The sequence below is a fragment of the Salmo salar genome, chromosome ssa13 (genome assembly GCF_905237065.1).
Source record: "Salmo salar chromosome ssa13, Ssal_v3.1, whole genome shotgun sequence".
NCBI classification, from domain to species: Eukaryota; Metazoa; Chordata; class Actinopteri; order Salmoniformes; family Salmonidae; genus Salmo; species Salmo salar.
This window is the reverse complement of record NC_059454.1, coordinates 97,561,405-97,578,781: the sequence shown is the minus strand read 5'-3', so window position 1 is coordinate 97,578,781 and position 17,377 is coordinate 97,561,405. Positions and strand designations below refer to the sequence as shown.

The 17,377-nt window shown below is 42.4% G+C and overlaps 1 protein-coding gene across 2 annotated transcripts in view; it reads left to right on the top strand.

Annotated features, from left to right (window-relative positions):
• Nucleotides 1-10,102, top strand: part of fam169ab (family with sequence similarity 169 member Ab) — a 36,889-nt gene extending 26,787 nt beyond the window's left edge. Inside the window, exons 7-14 of one of the 2 annotated variants that reach the window (XM_014138594.2) lie at nt 1,060-1,067; nt 3,948-4,064; nt 4,379-4,482; nt 4,731-4,773; nt 4,895-5,006; nt 5,129-5,255; nt 5,554-5,709; nt 5,909-10,102. In XM_014138594.2, coding sequence (XP_013994069.2) covers nt 1,060-1,067; nt 3,948-4,064; nt 4,379-4,482; nt 4,731-4,773; nt 4,895-5,006; nt 5,129-5,255; nt 5,554-5,709; nt 5,909-6,721 — 1,480 coding nt within the window. In that variant the 3' untranslated portion in view covers nt 6,722-10,102. The remainder of the gene's footprint in view (nt 1-1,059; nt 1,068-3,947; nt 4,065-4,378; nt 4,483-4,730; nt 4,774-4,894; nt 5,007-5,128; nt 5,256-5,553; nt 5,710-5,908) is intronic. The other variant, XM_014138593.2, reaches the window with a different exon arrangement.
• The last annotated feature ends 7,275 nt before the right edge of the window (nt 10,103-17,377 follow it).

Here is a 17,377-nt window from a genome sequence, read left to right as displayed (position 1 = left end):
ATAACCAGATTAAATCGGGTACGTTTTTTATCCGGCCGTGAAAATACTGCCCCCTATCCATAACAAGTTAATCGGTATCGGCTATTTTTGGTCCTCCAATAATCGGTGTATAAGCGTTGAAAATCATAATCAGTTGACCTCTAGTACCTACCATAGGAGTCCCCCCGAAGCCTACCATTGACTATGTACATGCCCAGCGTGCGACAGAGCTGCAGGAGTTGTGACCTGTTTTTGTTGGTTATGTTGTGCCTAGAGGGGCATATGGGGGAGAGAATGCTGTCCATCCAGGTAGGTGTTTGTCCCCCTGTGTGCTGAGGGTGTCAGGTTCTTGTCCAGTTCTGGCATTTAGGTCACCACCGACTAGTACATGTCCCTGGGCCTGGAAATTGTTGATCTCCCCCTCTAGGATGAAGAAGCTGTCAAAGTTAAAGTATGGGGATTCTATTGGGGGGATATAGGTAGCACACGAGGACATTTTTCTCTGTTGAGATCATTTCTTTATTCATTTCTAGTCAGATGTAAAATGTTCCTGTTTTGACTAATTTAATTGAATGGGTTAGGTCTGCTCTATACCAAATTAGCATACCCTCTGAGTCTCTTCCCAGTTTCACACCTGGTAGTTTGGTGGATGGGACTACCAGCTCTCTGTAGCCTAGAGGGCAACCAGTGGGTCCGTCGCCTTTTATACCATGTTTCTTGTTGGATGACAATGTCTGTATTTGCAATTTCTTTGATGAAGTCTGGGTTCCTGCTCTTTTGGCCAAAGGCAGATGACCTCAGACCTGGTATATTCCAGGATGAGATAGTAAAAGCTTTTTGTTCCATAGTGTCTAGTGTGGTTTAGGTCCGGACCATCACAGTAGGTGTGAGCAGAGAATGTTGAGCATCTGATACATACCTCTTAGGTTGCAGGCTGGGGCTTGGGTGGGTGTAATTGTGGGGGTTGTGCCTGTTGCTCTACTCACAGCCTGGGCATATGTCCTATCATATTGAGGTCCTTGCCGCAGGGGGCGGGCAGAAGGGGCATAGGTCTGATATGGGGGGGCTCTCTCTAACCATGTATAAAGGTTAGTAATAGCTCGCTAGCTGCTTTTTTGGAATGAAAAACATTGTCAATATTGCCAAAGCAACAATGTATACATTGTAATAAAATTATAATAAATAATAAAAAATAACAAAAATGATAAGTCAATAGTAGACGCATAATAAATATACAAAGCTAAACATGGAAAATGAAACTATAACTTACTTATAACTGTCATCTTTACCAGTACATCAGTACTACAACTACCATCATTACTACTACCACCACCATCACTAAACTGCTATCAGCCCTACCACCCATACCACTACTATTTGGAATGATAAACAACAATAATAATAGTAATAACAATAATGCTAATAATAAGTAAGTTACTGTTTACTATACAGATGTTATTTTTCAGTGTATCTCAGGCTATAGCAGGCAAATACATATTTGGCTGCAAGAGGAGCCATTGCTCCTTCGCCCATGAGTATTTTTAGTTTTTCCTCTGGGTTTAATAAGTACAATTTGGAATAAATGTAGTCATATCTGTAAATAATGAATCTCTTGGTGAGGAATATTTATCACAGTAAAGGAGAAAGTGCATCGCTGTCTCTACCTCCCCTGTCGTGCAGTGATCACATACACGCTCTTCTTTGAGTAGCCATGTCTTTTTATGTCTGCCGGTTTCTATTGTCAGTTGGTGGTCACTCAGCCTGTACTTGGTAAGGATCTGTCTCTGCTTCGTATATCTGACAGAGTAGAGATAATCAGCCAATTCATATTCTCTGTTTAGGGTCAGATAGCAATTTAGTCGGCTTTGGGATTTTGTTTCATTTTTCCAATGTTGTAAATATGAGTCCTTTGATTGGTTCATGATTTTGTTTATTTGAATTCTTTCTTTTGAAGCAGTGCTGGTGTCAGCTTGGTTGGTGAGGTCCAACACCAGCTGACTGAGAGGGCTCATTTCTGGGCTCAGCTCTTGGGTTTGAAGTGCTTTCAAATAAAGACTTGAATATGGACTGGAATTTAGATGTAGCCAAAATTTTAATGATCATTTCTGTATTTTCATTGTTACTGGAAAGCGGACCAATTCTGCCCTACATGCATTAGTTGGTGTATTTTTCTGGACTTGTAGAATTTTCCGACAGAATTCTGCATGTAGGGCTTCAATTGGATGTTTGTCCAACATTTTAAAGTCCAGTTTATTGAGTGGCCCCTAAACCTCACTTCCGTAAAGAGCTATTGGTAGGATTACACTGTCAAATATTTTGGTCCAAATTCTAATTGGGATGTTGATTTTGAATAATTTCATTTTTATTGCGTACAATGCTCTGCGGGCTTTTTCTTTGAGTGCGTTCACTGCCATATTCAATTTTCCCGATGCAGATATGGTCAGACCAAGGTATGAGTCATTTTTTGTGTGTTCAATTATTGTGTTGTTCAGGGCGAATTTGTGTTTCTGACATCTGGGTTTTTTCTGTAAAATCATGATTTTCATTTTGTTTTTTATTTACTGCCAGGGCCCAATTATGACAATATTGCTCTAAATGTTAAGGTTCTGTTGAAGTACCAAATCATCAGCAAATAGCAGGTATTTCACCTCTGTGTCAAATAGTGTGAGTCCTGGGGTTGGAGAATGGTCCAACATGTCTGCTAATTCATTGATATAAATGTTGAAAAGATTTGGACTCAAACTGCAGCCTTGTCTCACACCTCGACGTTGTGAAAATATTCTGTTCTTTGGTTTTTGATTTTTATTGAACACTGGTTTTCTGTGTGCATACATTTTATTAAGTCATACACCTTACCACCAAGCCCTCTTTGGAGAATTTTGTAGAATAGCCCTTCGTGCCAAATAGAATCAAATGCTTTTTTCAAGTCAATAAAGCAAGCAAAGATTTTGCCGTACTTTTTTTGGGGTGGACGTGTTACTTATTACATTTTTTTCTTAACGGAAGGTTTCAATTCTTGAGTTCAAAATGCTACAGAAACCCTTTCCCAAGTTGCTGTTTACACAAATTTCCCTGTAATTATTGGGGTCTGATTTGACTCCACTTTTGTGGATAGGGGAGATGAGCCCCTGGTTCCAGACATCAGGAAAGCAGCCAGAAGTTAATACCATGTTGAACAATTTAAGCACAGCATTTTGCAACTCAGTTGTGCTGTTCTTCAGCATTTCATTTCTGTTGTTATCTAGACCACAAGCCTTCGATTTTTTTTAGAGATTTGAGCTTTTCATTTAGTTCTTGTTGGGTTATTGGGTAATCTAATGGATTTTGGTTGTTTTTAATAACTGATTCAAGGATGCTAAATTTTTCTAGAATTTCTTATTGGTTCTGTTAAATCTTTTTGTGGGATGTTTTTGTATAGATTATCAAAATACGTTTTCCAAATTCCTTCATCTTGTATGTTTAATTCTTGTGGATTTGTCGTGCTTAAAATGTTCCACATGTCCCAGAACTGATTTTGGTCAATTGCATTTTCAATTTCATCAAGTGTCTTGTTGGTAAATATTCATAGCGTAGCTCTGGGTTGTTTTGCTGCTTATGTTTTACATTTGTCTCTGGTGTTTTCTAATACTTTACATTCGTCATCAAACCATTTTTCTGAAACTTTTCGTTTTTTGTTTCTGATGTTGCATTTCTTTGGTTTTCTCAAATTTGCTTTTGATGCTGCTTTTTGGAATATGCAAGTGATGTTTTGAGTAGCCGAATTGACACCTTCTTTATTGTTTTGGTATTGTGAGTTATTGAAGAACTGTATAGTCTCTTGCTCGCTGTGTGTGTGTGTGTGTGTGTGTGTGTAAAGGTTAGTAGTAGTTCTCTCTCTGCTCCTCTCTACTGTACTTTATAACTGTACAACTTTGCAGCCCCTAAATAAATCAGTCAATCAAAGTGTACAATCTCTCCCTGACCTGCAGTGTGTGGCCAGTATCTGTGTCGGTACCCAGCTGACCAGGACCTGCTGTGGGTGGTAGAGGGAATGGGAGGACCCTACCAGAGAGAGAGAGTGGCCAACAAGATCAAAGCACTGAAAGGTACGGACACAGTAGCAGGAGATCTAACACCCAAGGGCCTGTCAAGGAGGATGTGATATTTACAGTACCTTCAGCTAGAAATGTGTTAAGTAGAACCTATATGATTGTCTGTCATGAAGAATGGGGAATTGCGACGGCAGCTCTATTCATTACATTTCTAACGTTCTGCGACCTAACTGGTCCATCAGGACCTTAGCAGGATGATGGCAGTCCCGCTTAGCTGTGTGTGGGGACTTGATGTCAGACACAGTGGCCAGTCTCTCACATGACTGGTAGCTAATTGCCTTCTGATTGTTGTGCTGATTCCCATAAAGTGGTGCTCCCCGTGGTGACGGCTAATGGAGATCACCAAGCAGCCTCTCTGGACAGCACAGACGTCAACATGGAAGAGGGCTCAGACAACTGTCTGGACATCACCGTACGTCTCTGTCTCTCTGTATCTGACGTCTCTCTCTCATCTATCCAACTTTGTTCTTGTTTGTCTTTCTTTACATTTTTTTCTCTCTCCTTTGCACTCTGTTGGGTTTCCTCAGTCTCTCGCCTCCTGAACAGCTATGTGGATGCATTTGTTGTTTATAGTTTAAGAATATCCTCAAACATCAGATTTAAGTTGTGTAGGGACAATATAATCAAGTAATGAGGATTTAATATGGTCTTGTTTTCTAGGAGGATGTTTTGGTGCTGAATAAGCCCCTCAAGTTTATAGAAGGTAAGTAGCTCAGAGAAGTCTTGAGTCCTGAAACCAATAACTATGAGAAAGAGTTTTCTGAGTACATAAAATGCTGTCTTTTGTGTGAATACACATTGGAATGAAAATGGCTACTCTCTAGCCCTGGCAGGCACACCAGTGTCAACACATACCTGGAGTAGTGGACATAAAAAGCGTGGCAGAGAAGAGATGGAAGACTCTGAGGAGGAGAGCCAGCCTCTGAAGATGAACAGGTTAGACAAGGAGTCTCAGTGAAATAGAAATAGAAACATCCATCAAAATATGAATGAAATGTAAGTATGAAAGCTTCCCATTGGCTGAAAATCATAATACCTCTGGTTTACTGTGTGTTCAGATTGGAGGAGGCAGAGCCCACCACTACAGCTGTAGAGGGAGAGGAGGAGGAAGGAAGTGGGGGGGGTGAGACAGAGTCTGGAGAAGCAGATGCTGCTCTGTCCCCTATAGAGGAGGCCACAGCTCAGGTGGGAGGATGACGGACGTGATTAGGATGAATACATCATTAGGAAACAACAGTTAATTTGGCTGTTCTGGGTTGCTTGTCATCGTTGTTTTATGTTACTATGGTTGTTGTTAGCGAATAACCAGTCACTATCATAGCGTATTTCGCACTTGTTACGCAAGGAATTGCACCCTATTCCTTATGGGCCCTGGTCAAAAGTAGTGCACTTCATAGTTAGTAGAGTGCCATTTACATACAGAGTGTATGGTTAATCAGGAAAAGGAGGCGTTGACCATTGGTTGTGGCTTTTCTATCCTCAGGAGGCTGAGGTCAAAGGAGACCTGACGGATGACCAGGGAGAGGAGGAAGAGGTTGCCACACAGGAGCCTGATACTGTGCTAGAGAACAGAACGACAGAGGAAGATGTGGAAATGGAGGAGGAGGATACGAAGGAGGAAGACTCCATTGAGGCTAAAGTATGTGTTTCAATGTCTCAGTTGGAATGTGTGAGATGGGGCCATTATTGGAGAAAGGGGTTCACGTATGAGACAATAGGATCCTTTCATTGTTGGAAAGTTCCTATTTGTACTGTGGACATGTTTCTACAGTATGTGTTAGAAAGGGAATTGAGGAATATGTTTTTCGCCATTACCTTTTTCTCTTTGTCCTCTGCAGGACACCGTAGATGCAGCTCCTGTGGCATCAGAGGAATTGGCTGAGACGGTAGCTGTGGTGAAGGAGGCTCCTCTCCTGTTAGAAGAAGCAGCCTCTGCTACAGAGAAGGCCCCTTCGCCTGCAGAGCCAGCCCCAGCAGAGCCCTCCCTCTCTGTGGAGGTGATTGAGGAGGCAGGGGGCGAACCTCCAGAGGAGGCCGCAGCTACACCCATGGAAGAAGAGGGGGTAGAGGGAGAAAAGGAGGGGGAGGAGAAATCCATGGAGGCGGCCATCACAGTGGACAGCAGTAGCCAGGAAGTGGTCCAGGTGGCGGTAGCAGACCTGTCCTACCAGCTTCCGGAGGAAGGAGAGAATCAGCCTCTCACAGAGGAAGAAGAAGAGGAGGAGGCAAGAGAAGAGGTCAAAGAGGACAAAAAGAAAGAGTTAGAAGAGATGGAGAATGTTACAACCACAGAGGATGAGAAAGAGGAGGGAGAGAGTGAGAGCTCAGACGAGGGTGGTGACGGTAAGGTCCTTTGGAGGAGAGGCAGTGGCCAAGCGGCGGCGCCTAAACATAAATCTAAGAGACTGAGCAGAGTGGTCATGGAGCCCGAGGAGCAGGGCACAGAGCAGCCGGAGGTCACGGAGGAGGAAGAGGAGGAGAAAGCTAGAACGACAGAGGAGGAAGAGGGGGCTGTAGAGAAGAGCTTGGCTGAGGAAGAGGTGGAGGAAGAGGAGCATCCACCAGTGATTGACCAGAGAGCATTGAGGAGGAAGAGCCGACAGGTCCAGGCTCCAAAGAAAGCCAAAGGGAAACGACGCAGCAAGATCTAAACACAGCAGCCGTTGCATATATAAAAACACACAAAACACATGTTTAGAGGTGTGCAGTAAGGGATGTTTTCTACCTGGTTTTAGGGTTTGTAAGGCGTCTAAAGTTAACATGTATTATCTCTGTACGATGTTGTTTAGATGTTTACTTTAGGTCGTTTTATGAAAGGTTTAAGTACATGAGTACTCAATACTCGCTGTTGCAATAAGTCAATGTGAAGTCTTTAATGTCCAGATGTGTTTTTATTCTTCTTTTTATTGCCTTGTTCTTTCAGTACTGACTGAGATTGAGTTTCACAGGCCTGATGTGGTAGTTTGAAGGTGATTTTCATTCTCTAGCTCAGTTAAATTTTCTCCTATAGCCTGGTCCTACACTGAGTCTGTGGTTGTTACATTTATACTATTTACAGTATTTCAATAGTTTGGGTTGAAATGCACCTCTTAGTTTGGAGTTCTTGCTGGAGTTATTTGATAAAAAAGTCATTGAAGTTTTGTTCCAATGAAAGCCAGCGGACCCAGTTGCTCTTGAAGACCAGGTTTTGCTACACCCCCTGTTTTATGACGACCAGTCACTTGTATTAAGGAATGAAATCTTCCAAAAATACCTGGAGTTTTCTCTGTTGCACACCACCTAGCTGTCTTCTCTCTTCAGATGCGCTGAAATACTTTTTATTTAGGAAAAAGCTGTGAATGAACGTCAATTATAATATGTAAGTTGCACGGCACAGACGCACACATGCTCATTGATATATAAACGTGTATACACACAAATATAGTATTCTGTGAATATACCCAGTAACTGAAATTTGAATAGGAAAAATAGATTTGGTTATTATTGTTCTTGCCCAAGTATAATTCAAGATTATAATTAATACTTTATCTTATATCTAATAGCATGTTTAATTGCAGGTGTATTGATTTAAGGGTAAAATATGTATATTACAGTAAGTAGATGATAGCAGAAGTGAAAGTGACTATATATACCAGTGATATTTTTGTTATATACACTGTTGTATAATGGCACAACATTCACTATTTAGAAACAAAAATTTGCTACACAAGTTGAGCTATTTCCGCGTGAATTTGATGCTGTCATTGGTCGGTTCACTGGTAGAGGGTACATTGAGCCAAAGATGTGATGCAGAGTCTGTCAGTGGGCTATTTATGTTCCATGGATATGGGTTAATATATAGACCCTACACCTGGGTCCTATTCACTAAGCACCAAACGAAAGAAAACCTTAAACAGGGAGGGACCACCTGAAACTGGTTTTAGTTTTTCTTTGCAAAACGTTTTGCTACCGTGTGTAGTAATGAATATGACCTGTGTTGAGGGATTGGATGGCATTCCCCAGTGTTTGAGATGGTTCTAGACAGTTGCATTGACAGTAAAGGTGCTTTCCTCTGTATGGAAGGAAACCTGTTATAGATTTGGCAGATCATGTCAATGCAACTGTTGGATGTTATCCATAGAATTACTAATTTACTATAATAGGGATTCCCCTTTCTAAAAGGTATATTTCTGTGATGTAAACCTCCTTGATGTCAGAATGACAAACTCTTTCCCAGATGGTGATTTTGGTGGATGAGTTGGGTGTCTCCCTACTACCCAATATCAGTAAAGCTCCCACTATTTAACCATTGTTAGTCTATTGCCTGTATACCATATTTTTTTTAAAGGCAAAGTATTTCTCTATTAGTATGACTGCTGTTTGTTAGCTATAGCTGTGTCCAGGCAGGTCATGTAAAAGACTAAAAAGAAGCTACATCGTAAAACACCTGGTGGATCTCAATAGTCTACAGGGGTTTTGTCTCCTTAGCTCTCCTTCACCTGCACTGATCTGAGAACTAGAGAGAAGTTAAAGCAATATGGCAGAAACCTACCTGGGGATTTTCCACTTCCAGATCAGTGAAGGAGACGAGGAGAGGATGCCACTGTTGAGATGCACCCCATTTATTGATTGTGGAAAACCAGTTTCAACCACTACTACACTTGTGGGTTGATGCCTTTACGTATGTTGCTATCATCCACCTGCTAATACTCTGACCCCGGTCCCCCAAAATGTGAATAAAGGCTTAGTCTTAACTCTGATGTACGGAATGTTACACAGCCATGTTAGTTCTGGTTGTTTTCAGTTTGAATGTGTTCTGGATATAAGGCAACAGCGGAGGGAGCCAGAGGAGGAGTCATTGAGCTGCATTTAGTTTAGTATGGCCTGTACTGCCGTTTTCAGATTCAGGTTGATCATAGAAGTCCTCTTGGTGGTGCTCATATCCTGCTTTACTTGGCTGCTGTGGTTCCCACTGTCTTCTGTGTCTAGGGTGGTTTTATACAGACTTCCTAGATATCTACAGGACTGGGTTTGTGCTGGCTTACCCCAGGGCTGTGTTCAGTGGGGTGCAGTGTTACAGAAAGTTAAGATGGAAAGAGATTCTGTTAGCTGGGTACAAGACACTCCTGTCTGCAATGTTCAGAATGTGGCACCTTCCTGAACGTACCCTAATACTCTAAATGTTATTTACCTCATTCACAACCAATAGCCAGAATATGGCAGGCTTTAGTCTGTCTGTTCCAAATGGCAAATGATTCCCTATATAGTCCAATATAACCTTTATTTAACTAGGCAAGTCAGTTAAGAACAAATCTTATTTAGAATGATGGCCTACCCCGGCCTTACCCTAACCTGGACGACACTGGGCAAAATGAGCAACGCCATATGGAACTCCCAATCACAGCTGGTTGGGATACAGCCTGGAATCGAACCAGGGTCTATAGTGATGCCTCTAGCACTGATAGGCAGTGCCTTAGACCGCTGCGCCAATCAAATAAATAAATAGTGCGCTATAAAGGGAACTGGGTGCCATCTAGGATACACTTACGTTTGTTCTGTTGAATGTTTTCAGTGATCAGTTTGTGGTTGGAGAGATGGACAGTTTGTGTTGACACCAATGTAAGTCACATCTGCTATGGGAATGGTTTCATTTCAGGGACTGATTCGGTTTTTAAAAAATCAATTCAGGAGAAGAATCTAAATGAAATGAATGAATTGAGTGTTTACTTTCCTATGAATTCAAAAAGAAAAATGTGTGCCTTTTTTTTTACGATCCTGCCTGTGTTAGGGACCTTGTTCTCCGTGTTGAGCTTTATCTTTAACTAATAAGTAGGATTTCAAATCACCTGAATTCACTGAGTTATAGTAGATTTAAACTAATTCCTGCATCTTGTCACTTCGACATAATCTGCCTCTTGTGATGTTACTGGACATTTACTATTGGTTTGTCAGCTGTTTTAGTATGGACTACTGTATCTGATTATTAATATCTTACTGAACGTCTTTCAACCTATGAATTCCTTGTAGTTAATAAACAATTTTTTTTTCTGGAATTCCACTTTGTATTTATTTGGTGTGTATCTAGCAGCCTGAGATGACTAACAGTAAACCGTCAGCTTACCTTTCCCCTTCCTTTTTTATCCTATTTTATTAGATCATTGGAATGGAATTAACAGAACGGAGTCAAACGTGTTTTTGATGTTTGACTCCGTCCAATTAATTCCATCTCAGCCATTACACTGAGCCCATCCTCCTATAGCTCCTCCCACCACCGGCCATTGATTTGGTTATATCTGTATATCACGTAAACCTTGTAGAAAGCCACATGCTCCAGATCTGCCTTGTGCCTCCGACGCTACAGGGACATCTCTCTAGGTGATCTCAACTCTGTTGCCTCTCCACACAGCCTGTCATATTCCCCACTGGAGCACAGCCTTCTGTCTGTCTGTGTGTGCTTGTCGTCAGATAAGCCCAGCAGAGCCTTATCGTCAGCTGTCTAGAGTGCAGCAACGAGAGGGGTGTGTGTGTGTGTGTGAGCCAGGCTGCAGGTCTTTTATGTAGCCGTTTGTCCTGTTTGTGTTCCTGCCTCTCCTCTACCCCTCTTCCCTCTCTCCATTGATGGTGTGGCGTGTATAATTGATGGCACCATATTGCTGTGGTGTAGCTGGTTTAATGGGGCTTGACACAGAAAGGGAAAGCTGCATGCAGCCAGGGAGGGGACTTAACCCTTTCACCTACCGCTCTATACACACACACACATGCCCAGACGTATACATACAGTATATACACACACACAGGCACCGATGATGGTAGTAACATCAATGTGTTAATTACTCATACTGTTATCAGTGGGCAGAAAAATAGAATAAATTAGCTGTGTGATTCAACCACTGAGGCCCCCACTCTTTCTGACTCTAACGGAACACCGATAGTTTTAGCAAGCCAGCGTTAGCTATTGCCCACCGTTTTGCTCGACTGAGTCGAAGTGTCTGACAAAGGTGAATGACTAGCAGTGTTTCCCAACCAGCTGTGATGGTCTCAGCTGTAGTTCATGCTCTGACCAGAAGGGGCCAGTATGGTTCCAAGGTCCCACATCACAGCCCAGTGGTTAGTTAGCTTGGCTTCCCTCAGGCATCCACTCTGGCATTCAATGTGCTTATTTTGTTTTGTGTGGATTTCTCTGGCCTAGGAGACGGTATCAATGGATAGGAAGGGTTATCCCACCCCTCACGTGCGCACACACACAAGTGCATGCACCATTAATCAATTGAGGCAATACAATTATGCTATTGTGCGAGACAAGAAAACAGAGCATTGGAGAATGAACTGTAGGATCATTAATGTCTGTGTGCAGACACTCTCTCTCCCTCTCTCTCCTAACTGTTCCCAGGTGACAGAGACCAGGGAGAGGCACTATTTTAAGAGCTGATATCACACCACTCCTGTTTTTTTCTCTCTGTCTCTGTGTGAGAGTTTTGGGGGGGGTGGGGGTGGATGTGAGGTTGGTGGAAAGATCATTTCTTTGCCTCCTCTCTCTACCATTCTCGCTTGCTCTCTCCCTTTCCCTGGTACTGTTCTCTCACTCCTCCACTGTGCTGTTTATTTGTTGTCCACATCTTCTCTGTAGGTTTATTGCCCATTTCTCTCTTGCCGTCTGCTCTCTCTCTCTCTCTCTCTCCTTCCCCTCTCTAACGCCCTCCTTGCCAGGCAGCCAGTAGATTGGCTGTTTCCTGCACGCCCCAGTAGAGCTCTTATCAGCGAGTGAGTGCTGATTGTTGCGCCGTCTCTCATTGTGACTGGCAGTTCAGGCTTGCACGCTGAAATGGCTGATTTGGTCAATGTTTGTCTGCAGGACCTTATCTCCAAACCTTACATTAACTGTCTTGACAGTGTGTGCAGGCAGTCTCTCTCCATCTCCTGACCTCCTCTCCTTCCTACCCCCCCACCCACCTCCGTGTCTCTATCTTCATTTTTACTATTTTTCTCTCTTTGCTACCCTCTCTGGCCCGCTCTCATCCTCCTCTCTGTCGTTTCTCTGGGCCTACGGAACGTCTTCGCCTCTACCCCCCCCCCGCCCCAATATCTAAACAGTGACGCATACATGCTCTGAGAGAATGCTTTATAGAGTCTGTAGACTTACTGATAACTATCAATGATTTATGGGTAATATAGTAATGAATAAACTAATGCTAATCCGAAAGCCTTGGGCTAATGCAGTACTCAGCCTCAAATGACCCTTTTGTGATTTTGGGGTGACTCACTCTGTATCCTAGTCAGCGAAATTGAAGCGCATTTGCAGCTTTCGATCGGTGAGCGTGGATACACGGCGGCTGGCGTGGTAAACACGCCGTTTTAGACATTATTTATTTATTCTGTTTATTAGCAGGAAGCTGTTGGTTCCGTCTGCTGTCGGCAGCTGTGATGTAAACAGAGTTCATATGTACTGAGACCCCTGCTGTGTGGTGGGCTGTCAGGTTGCACACAGAGACCTCAATGAAGGTTGATTAAGGTTTTGTTGTGGATTACTCTTTGTGTGGAAGGTAAAAGAGTGAGTAGAATTTATTCATCTGCCAATTAAAATATATTCCAAAGATGTGTGTGTGTGTGCGCATGTTTGCTCCATATTTCTCTTAATTTACCTGAGTGAGATTTGATCAATTCACCTTTTTCAGATAACAGGCCTTGTGTGGTCTTTAATGACTTTCAGCTACACACACATACAGACACACACATGCATCCAGAGACACACTTTCAGTTATGTTTCTTTAATTACTACACCTGCAGTAGAGGGTGAACTTGTGGACCCTTTAAATTCCTTGGTTTCCTGGTTCATTTCTATAATCCACTTCTTTATGACACACAAATTAACTACCACTAAAGTGTTCTGTCAGGATCTTATCCTCCTGCAGAATGCAGTGTACGGTATGGTTAGGAGCCGGTTTCACGCGCTCCTAACCAATTGTGCTATTGTGTATTTTTTTTTGCATTATTTGTAACTTATTTGATACATAATGTTTCTCCCACCATCTCTTATGACCAAAAAGAGCTTCTGGATGTCAGAACAGCGATATCTCACCTCATACTGGACAAAGATTTTTTTCTTTAACAAGTCTGACGTGAAGGATTTACTTCAGACACCCGACAAGGCCCAAATCCCCGTCATTGACATGAAGAAGAGGCGGAGATATAGAAGTCGTAGGTCGGGTGCCTTGTAAGAATATGACGGTGAGTAGGTAACCTGCCTCTTCCTTCCGTCCTATTAGCCAATGTACAATCATTGAATAACAAACTGGATGAGCTCAGATCAAGACTATCCTACCAACGGAACATTAAAAACTGTCATATCTTATGTTTCACCGAGTCGTGGCTGAATGACGACATGGATAACATACAGCAGGCTGGGTTTTCAGTTCGTTAGCAAGACAGAACAGCTGCCTCCAGCAATTGGCGGTCTGTGTCTATTTGTCAATAATAGCTGGTGCACGGAATCTAATATTAAGGAAGTCTCAAGGTTTTGATCGCCTGAGTATCTCATGATAAGCTGTAGACCACTGTATTTACCAAGAGAGTTCTCATCAATATTTTTCGTAGCTGTCTATTTACCACCACAAACTGATGCTGGCACTAAGACCGCACTCAATGAGCTGTATAAGGCCATAAGCAAACAAGAAAATGTTCACCCAGAGGCTGCACTCATAGTGGCCGGGGACTTTAATACAGGGAAACAAATCTGTTTTACCTAATTAATACATTACATGAGCAACCAGAGAGAAAAAGAAAACTCTAGACCACCTTTACTCCACACACAGAGACACGTCCAAAGCTCTCCCTCGCCCTCCTTTTGGAAAATCTGACCATAATTCTATCCTCCTGACTCCAGATTACAAGCATAAAGCAAAGCTGGAAGTACCAGTGACTCGCTCAATACGGAAGTGGTCTGTTACTGTTATTTTATTGTTGCTCTTCAATTATGTTTTTTTTATTTCAGTTTATTTTAGTAAATACTTTCTTAACACTTATTTTTCTAACTGCATTGATGGTTAGGGGCTTGTAAGTAAGCATTTCACGGTAAGGTCTACTGTACAGCTGTTGTGTTCGGCGCATGTGACAATTTGAGTACAGTACAGGAAGAGGGTTATGTTATGTTCCTGTTCTGAGCTCCTATCAGTGTGTTTTACAGTACATGAAGAGGGTTATGTTATGTTCCTGTTCTGAGCTCCTGTCAGTGTGTTTTACAGTACATGAAGAGGGTTATTTTCCTGTTTTGAGCTCCTGTCAGTGTGTTTTACAGTACATGAAGAGGGTTATGTTATGTTCCTGTTCTGAGCTCCTGTCAGTGTGTATTACAGTACATGAAGAGGGTTATGTTATGTTCCTGTTCTGAGCTCCTGTCAGTGTGTATTACAGTACATGAAGAGGGTTATGTTATGTCCCTGTTCTGAGCTCCTGTCAGTGTGTATTACAGTACATGAAGAGGGTTATGTTATGTTCCTGTTCTGAGCTCCTGTCAGTGTGTATTACAGTACATGAAGAGGGTTATGTTATGTTCCTGTTCTGAGCTCCTGTCAGTGTGTATTACAGTACATGAAGAGGGTTATGTTATGTTCCTGTTCTGAGCTCCTGTCAGTGTGTATTACAGTACATGAAGAGGGTTATTTTCCTGTTCTGAGCTCCTGTCAGTGTGTATTACAGTACATGAAGAGGATTATGTTATGTTCCTGTTCTGAGCTCCTGTCAGTGTGTTTTACAGTACATGAAGAGGGTTATGTTATGTTCCTGTTCTGAGCTCCTGTCAGTGTGTTTTACAGTACATAAAGAGGGTTATGTCCCTGTTCTGAGCTCCTGTCAGTGTGTATTACAGTACATGAAGAGGGTTATGTTCCTGTTCTGAGCTCCTGTCAGTGTGTATTACAGTACATGAAGAGGGTTATGTTCCTGTTCTGAGCTCCTGTCAGTGTGTATTACAGTACATGAAGAGGGTTATGTTCCTGTTCTGAGCTCCTGTCAGTGTGTTTTACAGTACATGAAGAGGGTTATGTTCCTGTTCTGAGCTCCTGTCAGTGTGTTTTACAGTACATGAAGAGGGTTATGTCCCTGTTCTGAGCTCCTGTCAGTGTGTTTTACAGTACATGAAGAGGGTTATGTTCCTGTTCTGAGCTCCTGTCAGTGTGTTTTACAGTACATGAAGAGGGTTATGTTCCTGTTCTGAGCTCCTGTCAGTGTGTATTACAGTACATAAAGAGGGTTATGTTATGTTCCTGTTCTGAGCTCCTGTCAGTGTGTATTACAGTACATAAAGAGGGTTATGTTATGTTCCTGTTCTGAGCTCCTGTCAGTGTGTATTACAGTACATGAAGAGGGTTATGTTATGTTCCTGTTCTGAGCTCCTGTCAGTGTGTTTTACAGTACATGAAGAGGGTTATGTCCCTGTTCTGAGCTCCTGTCAGTGTGTATTACAGTACATGAAGAGGGTTATGTTCCTGTTCTGAGCTCCTGTCAGTGTGTATTACAGTACATAAAGAGGGTTATGTTATGTTCCTGTTCTGAGCTCCTGTCAGTGTGTATTACAGTACATAAAGAGGGTTATGTTCCTGTTCTGAGCTCCTGTCAGTGTGTTTTACAGTACATGAAGAGGGTTATGTTGTGTTCCTGTTCTGAGCTCCTGTCAGTGTGTTTTACAGTACATGAAGAGGGTTATGTTCCTGTTCTGAGCTCCTGTCAGTGTGTTTTACAGTACATGAAGAGGGTTATGTTATGTTCCTGTTCTGAGCTCCTGTCAGTGTGTTTTACAGTACATGAAGAGGGTTATGTTATGTTCCTGTTCTGAGCTCCTGTCAGTGTGTAGTACAGTACATGAAGAGGGTTATGTTATGTTCCTGTTCTGAGCTCCTGTCAGTGTGTATTACAGTACATGAAGAGGGTTTATATGTCAGCGTGCTGTGTGTGTCGGCTCTGTGCTCTACACACGGGGCAGCTCTGCTCACCCATTGTCTGGACTCATGTCCCCCCACACACACACACACACACACACACACACACACACACACACTGCTTGCTGGAGATATGCCAACAGAGCTGCCCATTGTGTCCACTCTGAATAGGACAGAGGGGACATATACACACAAGCCTGCCTGCCTGTTAGTCCAACCAGGCTGATCTACCAGATAGACATGCAGAAACACACCCAACACAGAGCCTCTGCTTTGGGAATCAATATGCAGTATCTTTTGATTATTTCATAAAACTTGTTTTCAGCATTTCCTTTAAGACAAACAGTAGATCAGGTAACTATTTTCCTCACAAACAGAGAATAATAAACTGAAACTGTTGTGTTGGTCCACCCCTCAGCCTCCCTCCATGCTACATCACTCTGGGGCAACAGGTGGTACTGTAGTACCCATGCTGCATCAATGGCATGCTACTCTCTATATAGTACACTACTTTGGATCAGATCCTATGGGGCTATATAGTGCACTATGTAGGGGTGCCATTATAATCTACACTGGATAGGTGAAATGTGTTGTTTTACAGGTCAACTGTAGTAGTACAGTCCCTGTGGAGCAAATTTGGATTAAGTGTCTTGCTTAAGGGCACATATATAGATTTATCACTTTGTCAGCTCAGGTATTTGAACCAGCAACCTCTCAATTACTGGCCCAACACTCTAACCACTAGGCTACCTGTCGCCCTAAATTTCAGACTCAGCCCAAGACCACAAGCCTCAGATATAGGTTCTCAATCTACACTCTGTGTTGATACTGTACAGCCCATAGACTCAGACTGTTTGCACATTCCTGCTGACTTATTTCACATAACAGTCTAATTGGTATTTAGTATTTGATTAGGATCCCCAATTATCCTCTGCCAAGGCAGACAGGAAACAAAACATAACTAAATTATATAATATACAGAATGTTATAACATTATATGATATATACAAAACATTAAGAACACCTGCTCTTACCATGTCACAGACTGACCAGGTGAATCCAGGTGAAAGCTTTGATCTCTTATTGATGTCACCTGTTAAATCCACTTCAAATCGGTGTAGATGAAGGGGAGGAGACAGATTAAAGAATGTTTCTTAAGCCTTGAGACAATTGAGACATGGATTGTATATGTGTGCCATTCATAGGGTGAATGGGCAAGACAAAAGATTTAAGTGCCTTTGAACGGGATATGGTAGTAGGTGCCAGGTGCAGCAGTTTCAGTGCGTCAAGAACTGCAATGCTGCTGGGTTTTTCACGCTCAACAGTTTCCCACGTGTATCAAGAATGGTCCACCACCAAAAGGACATCTAGCAAACTTAACACAACTTTGGGGAGCAT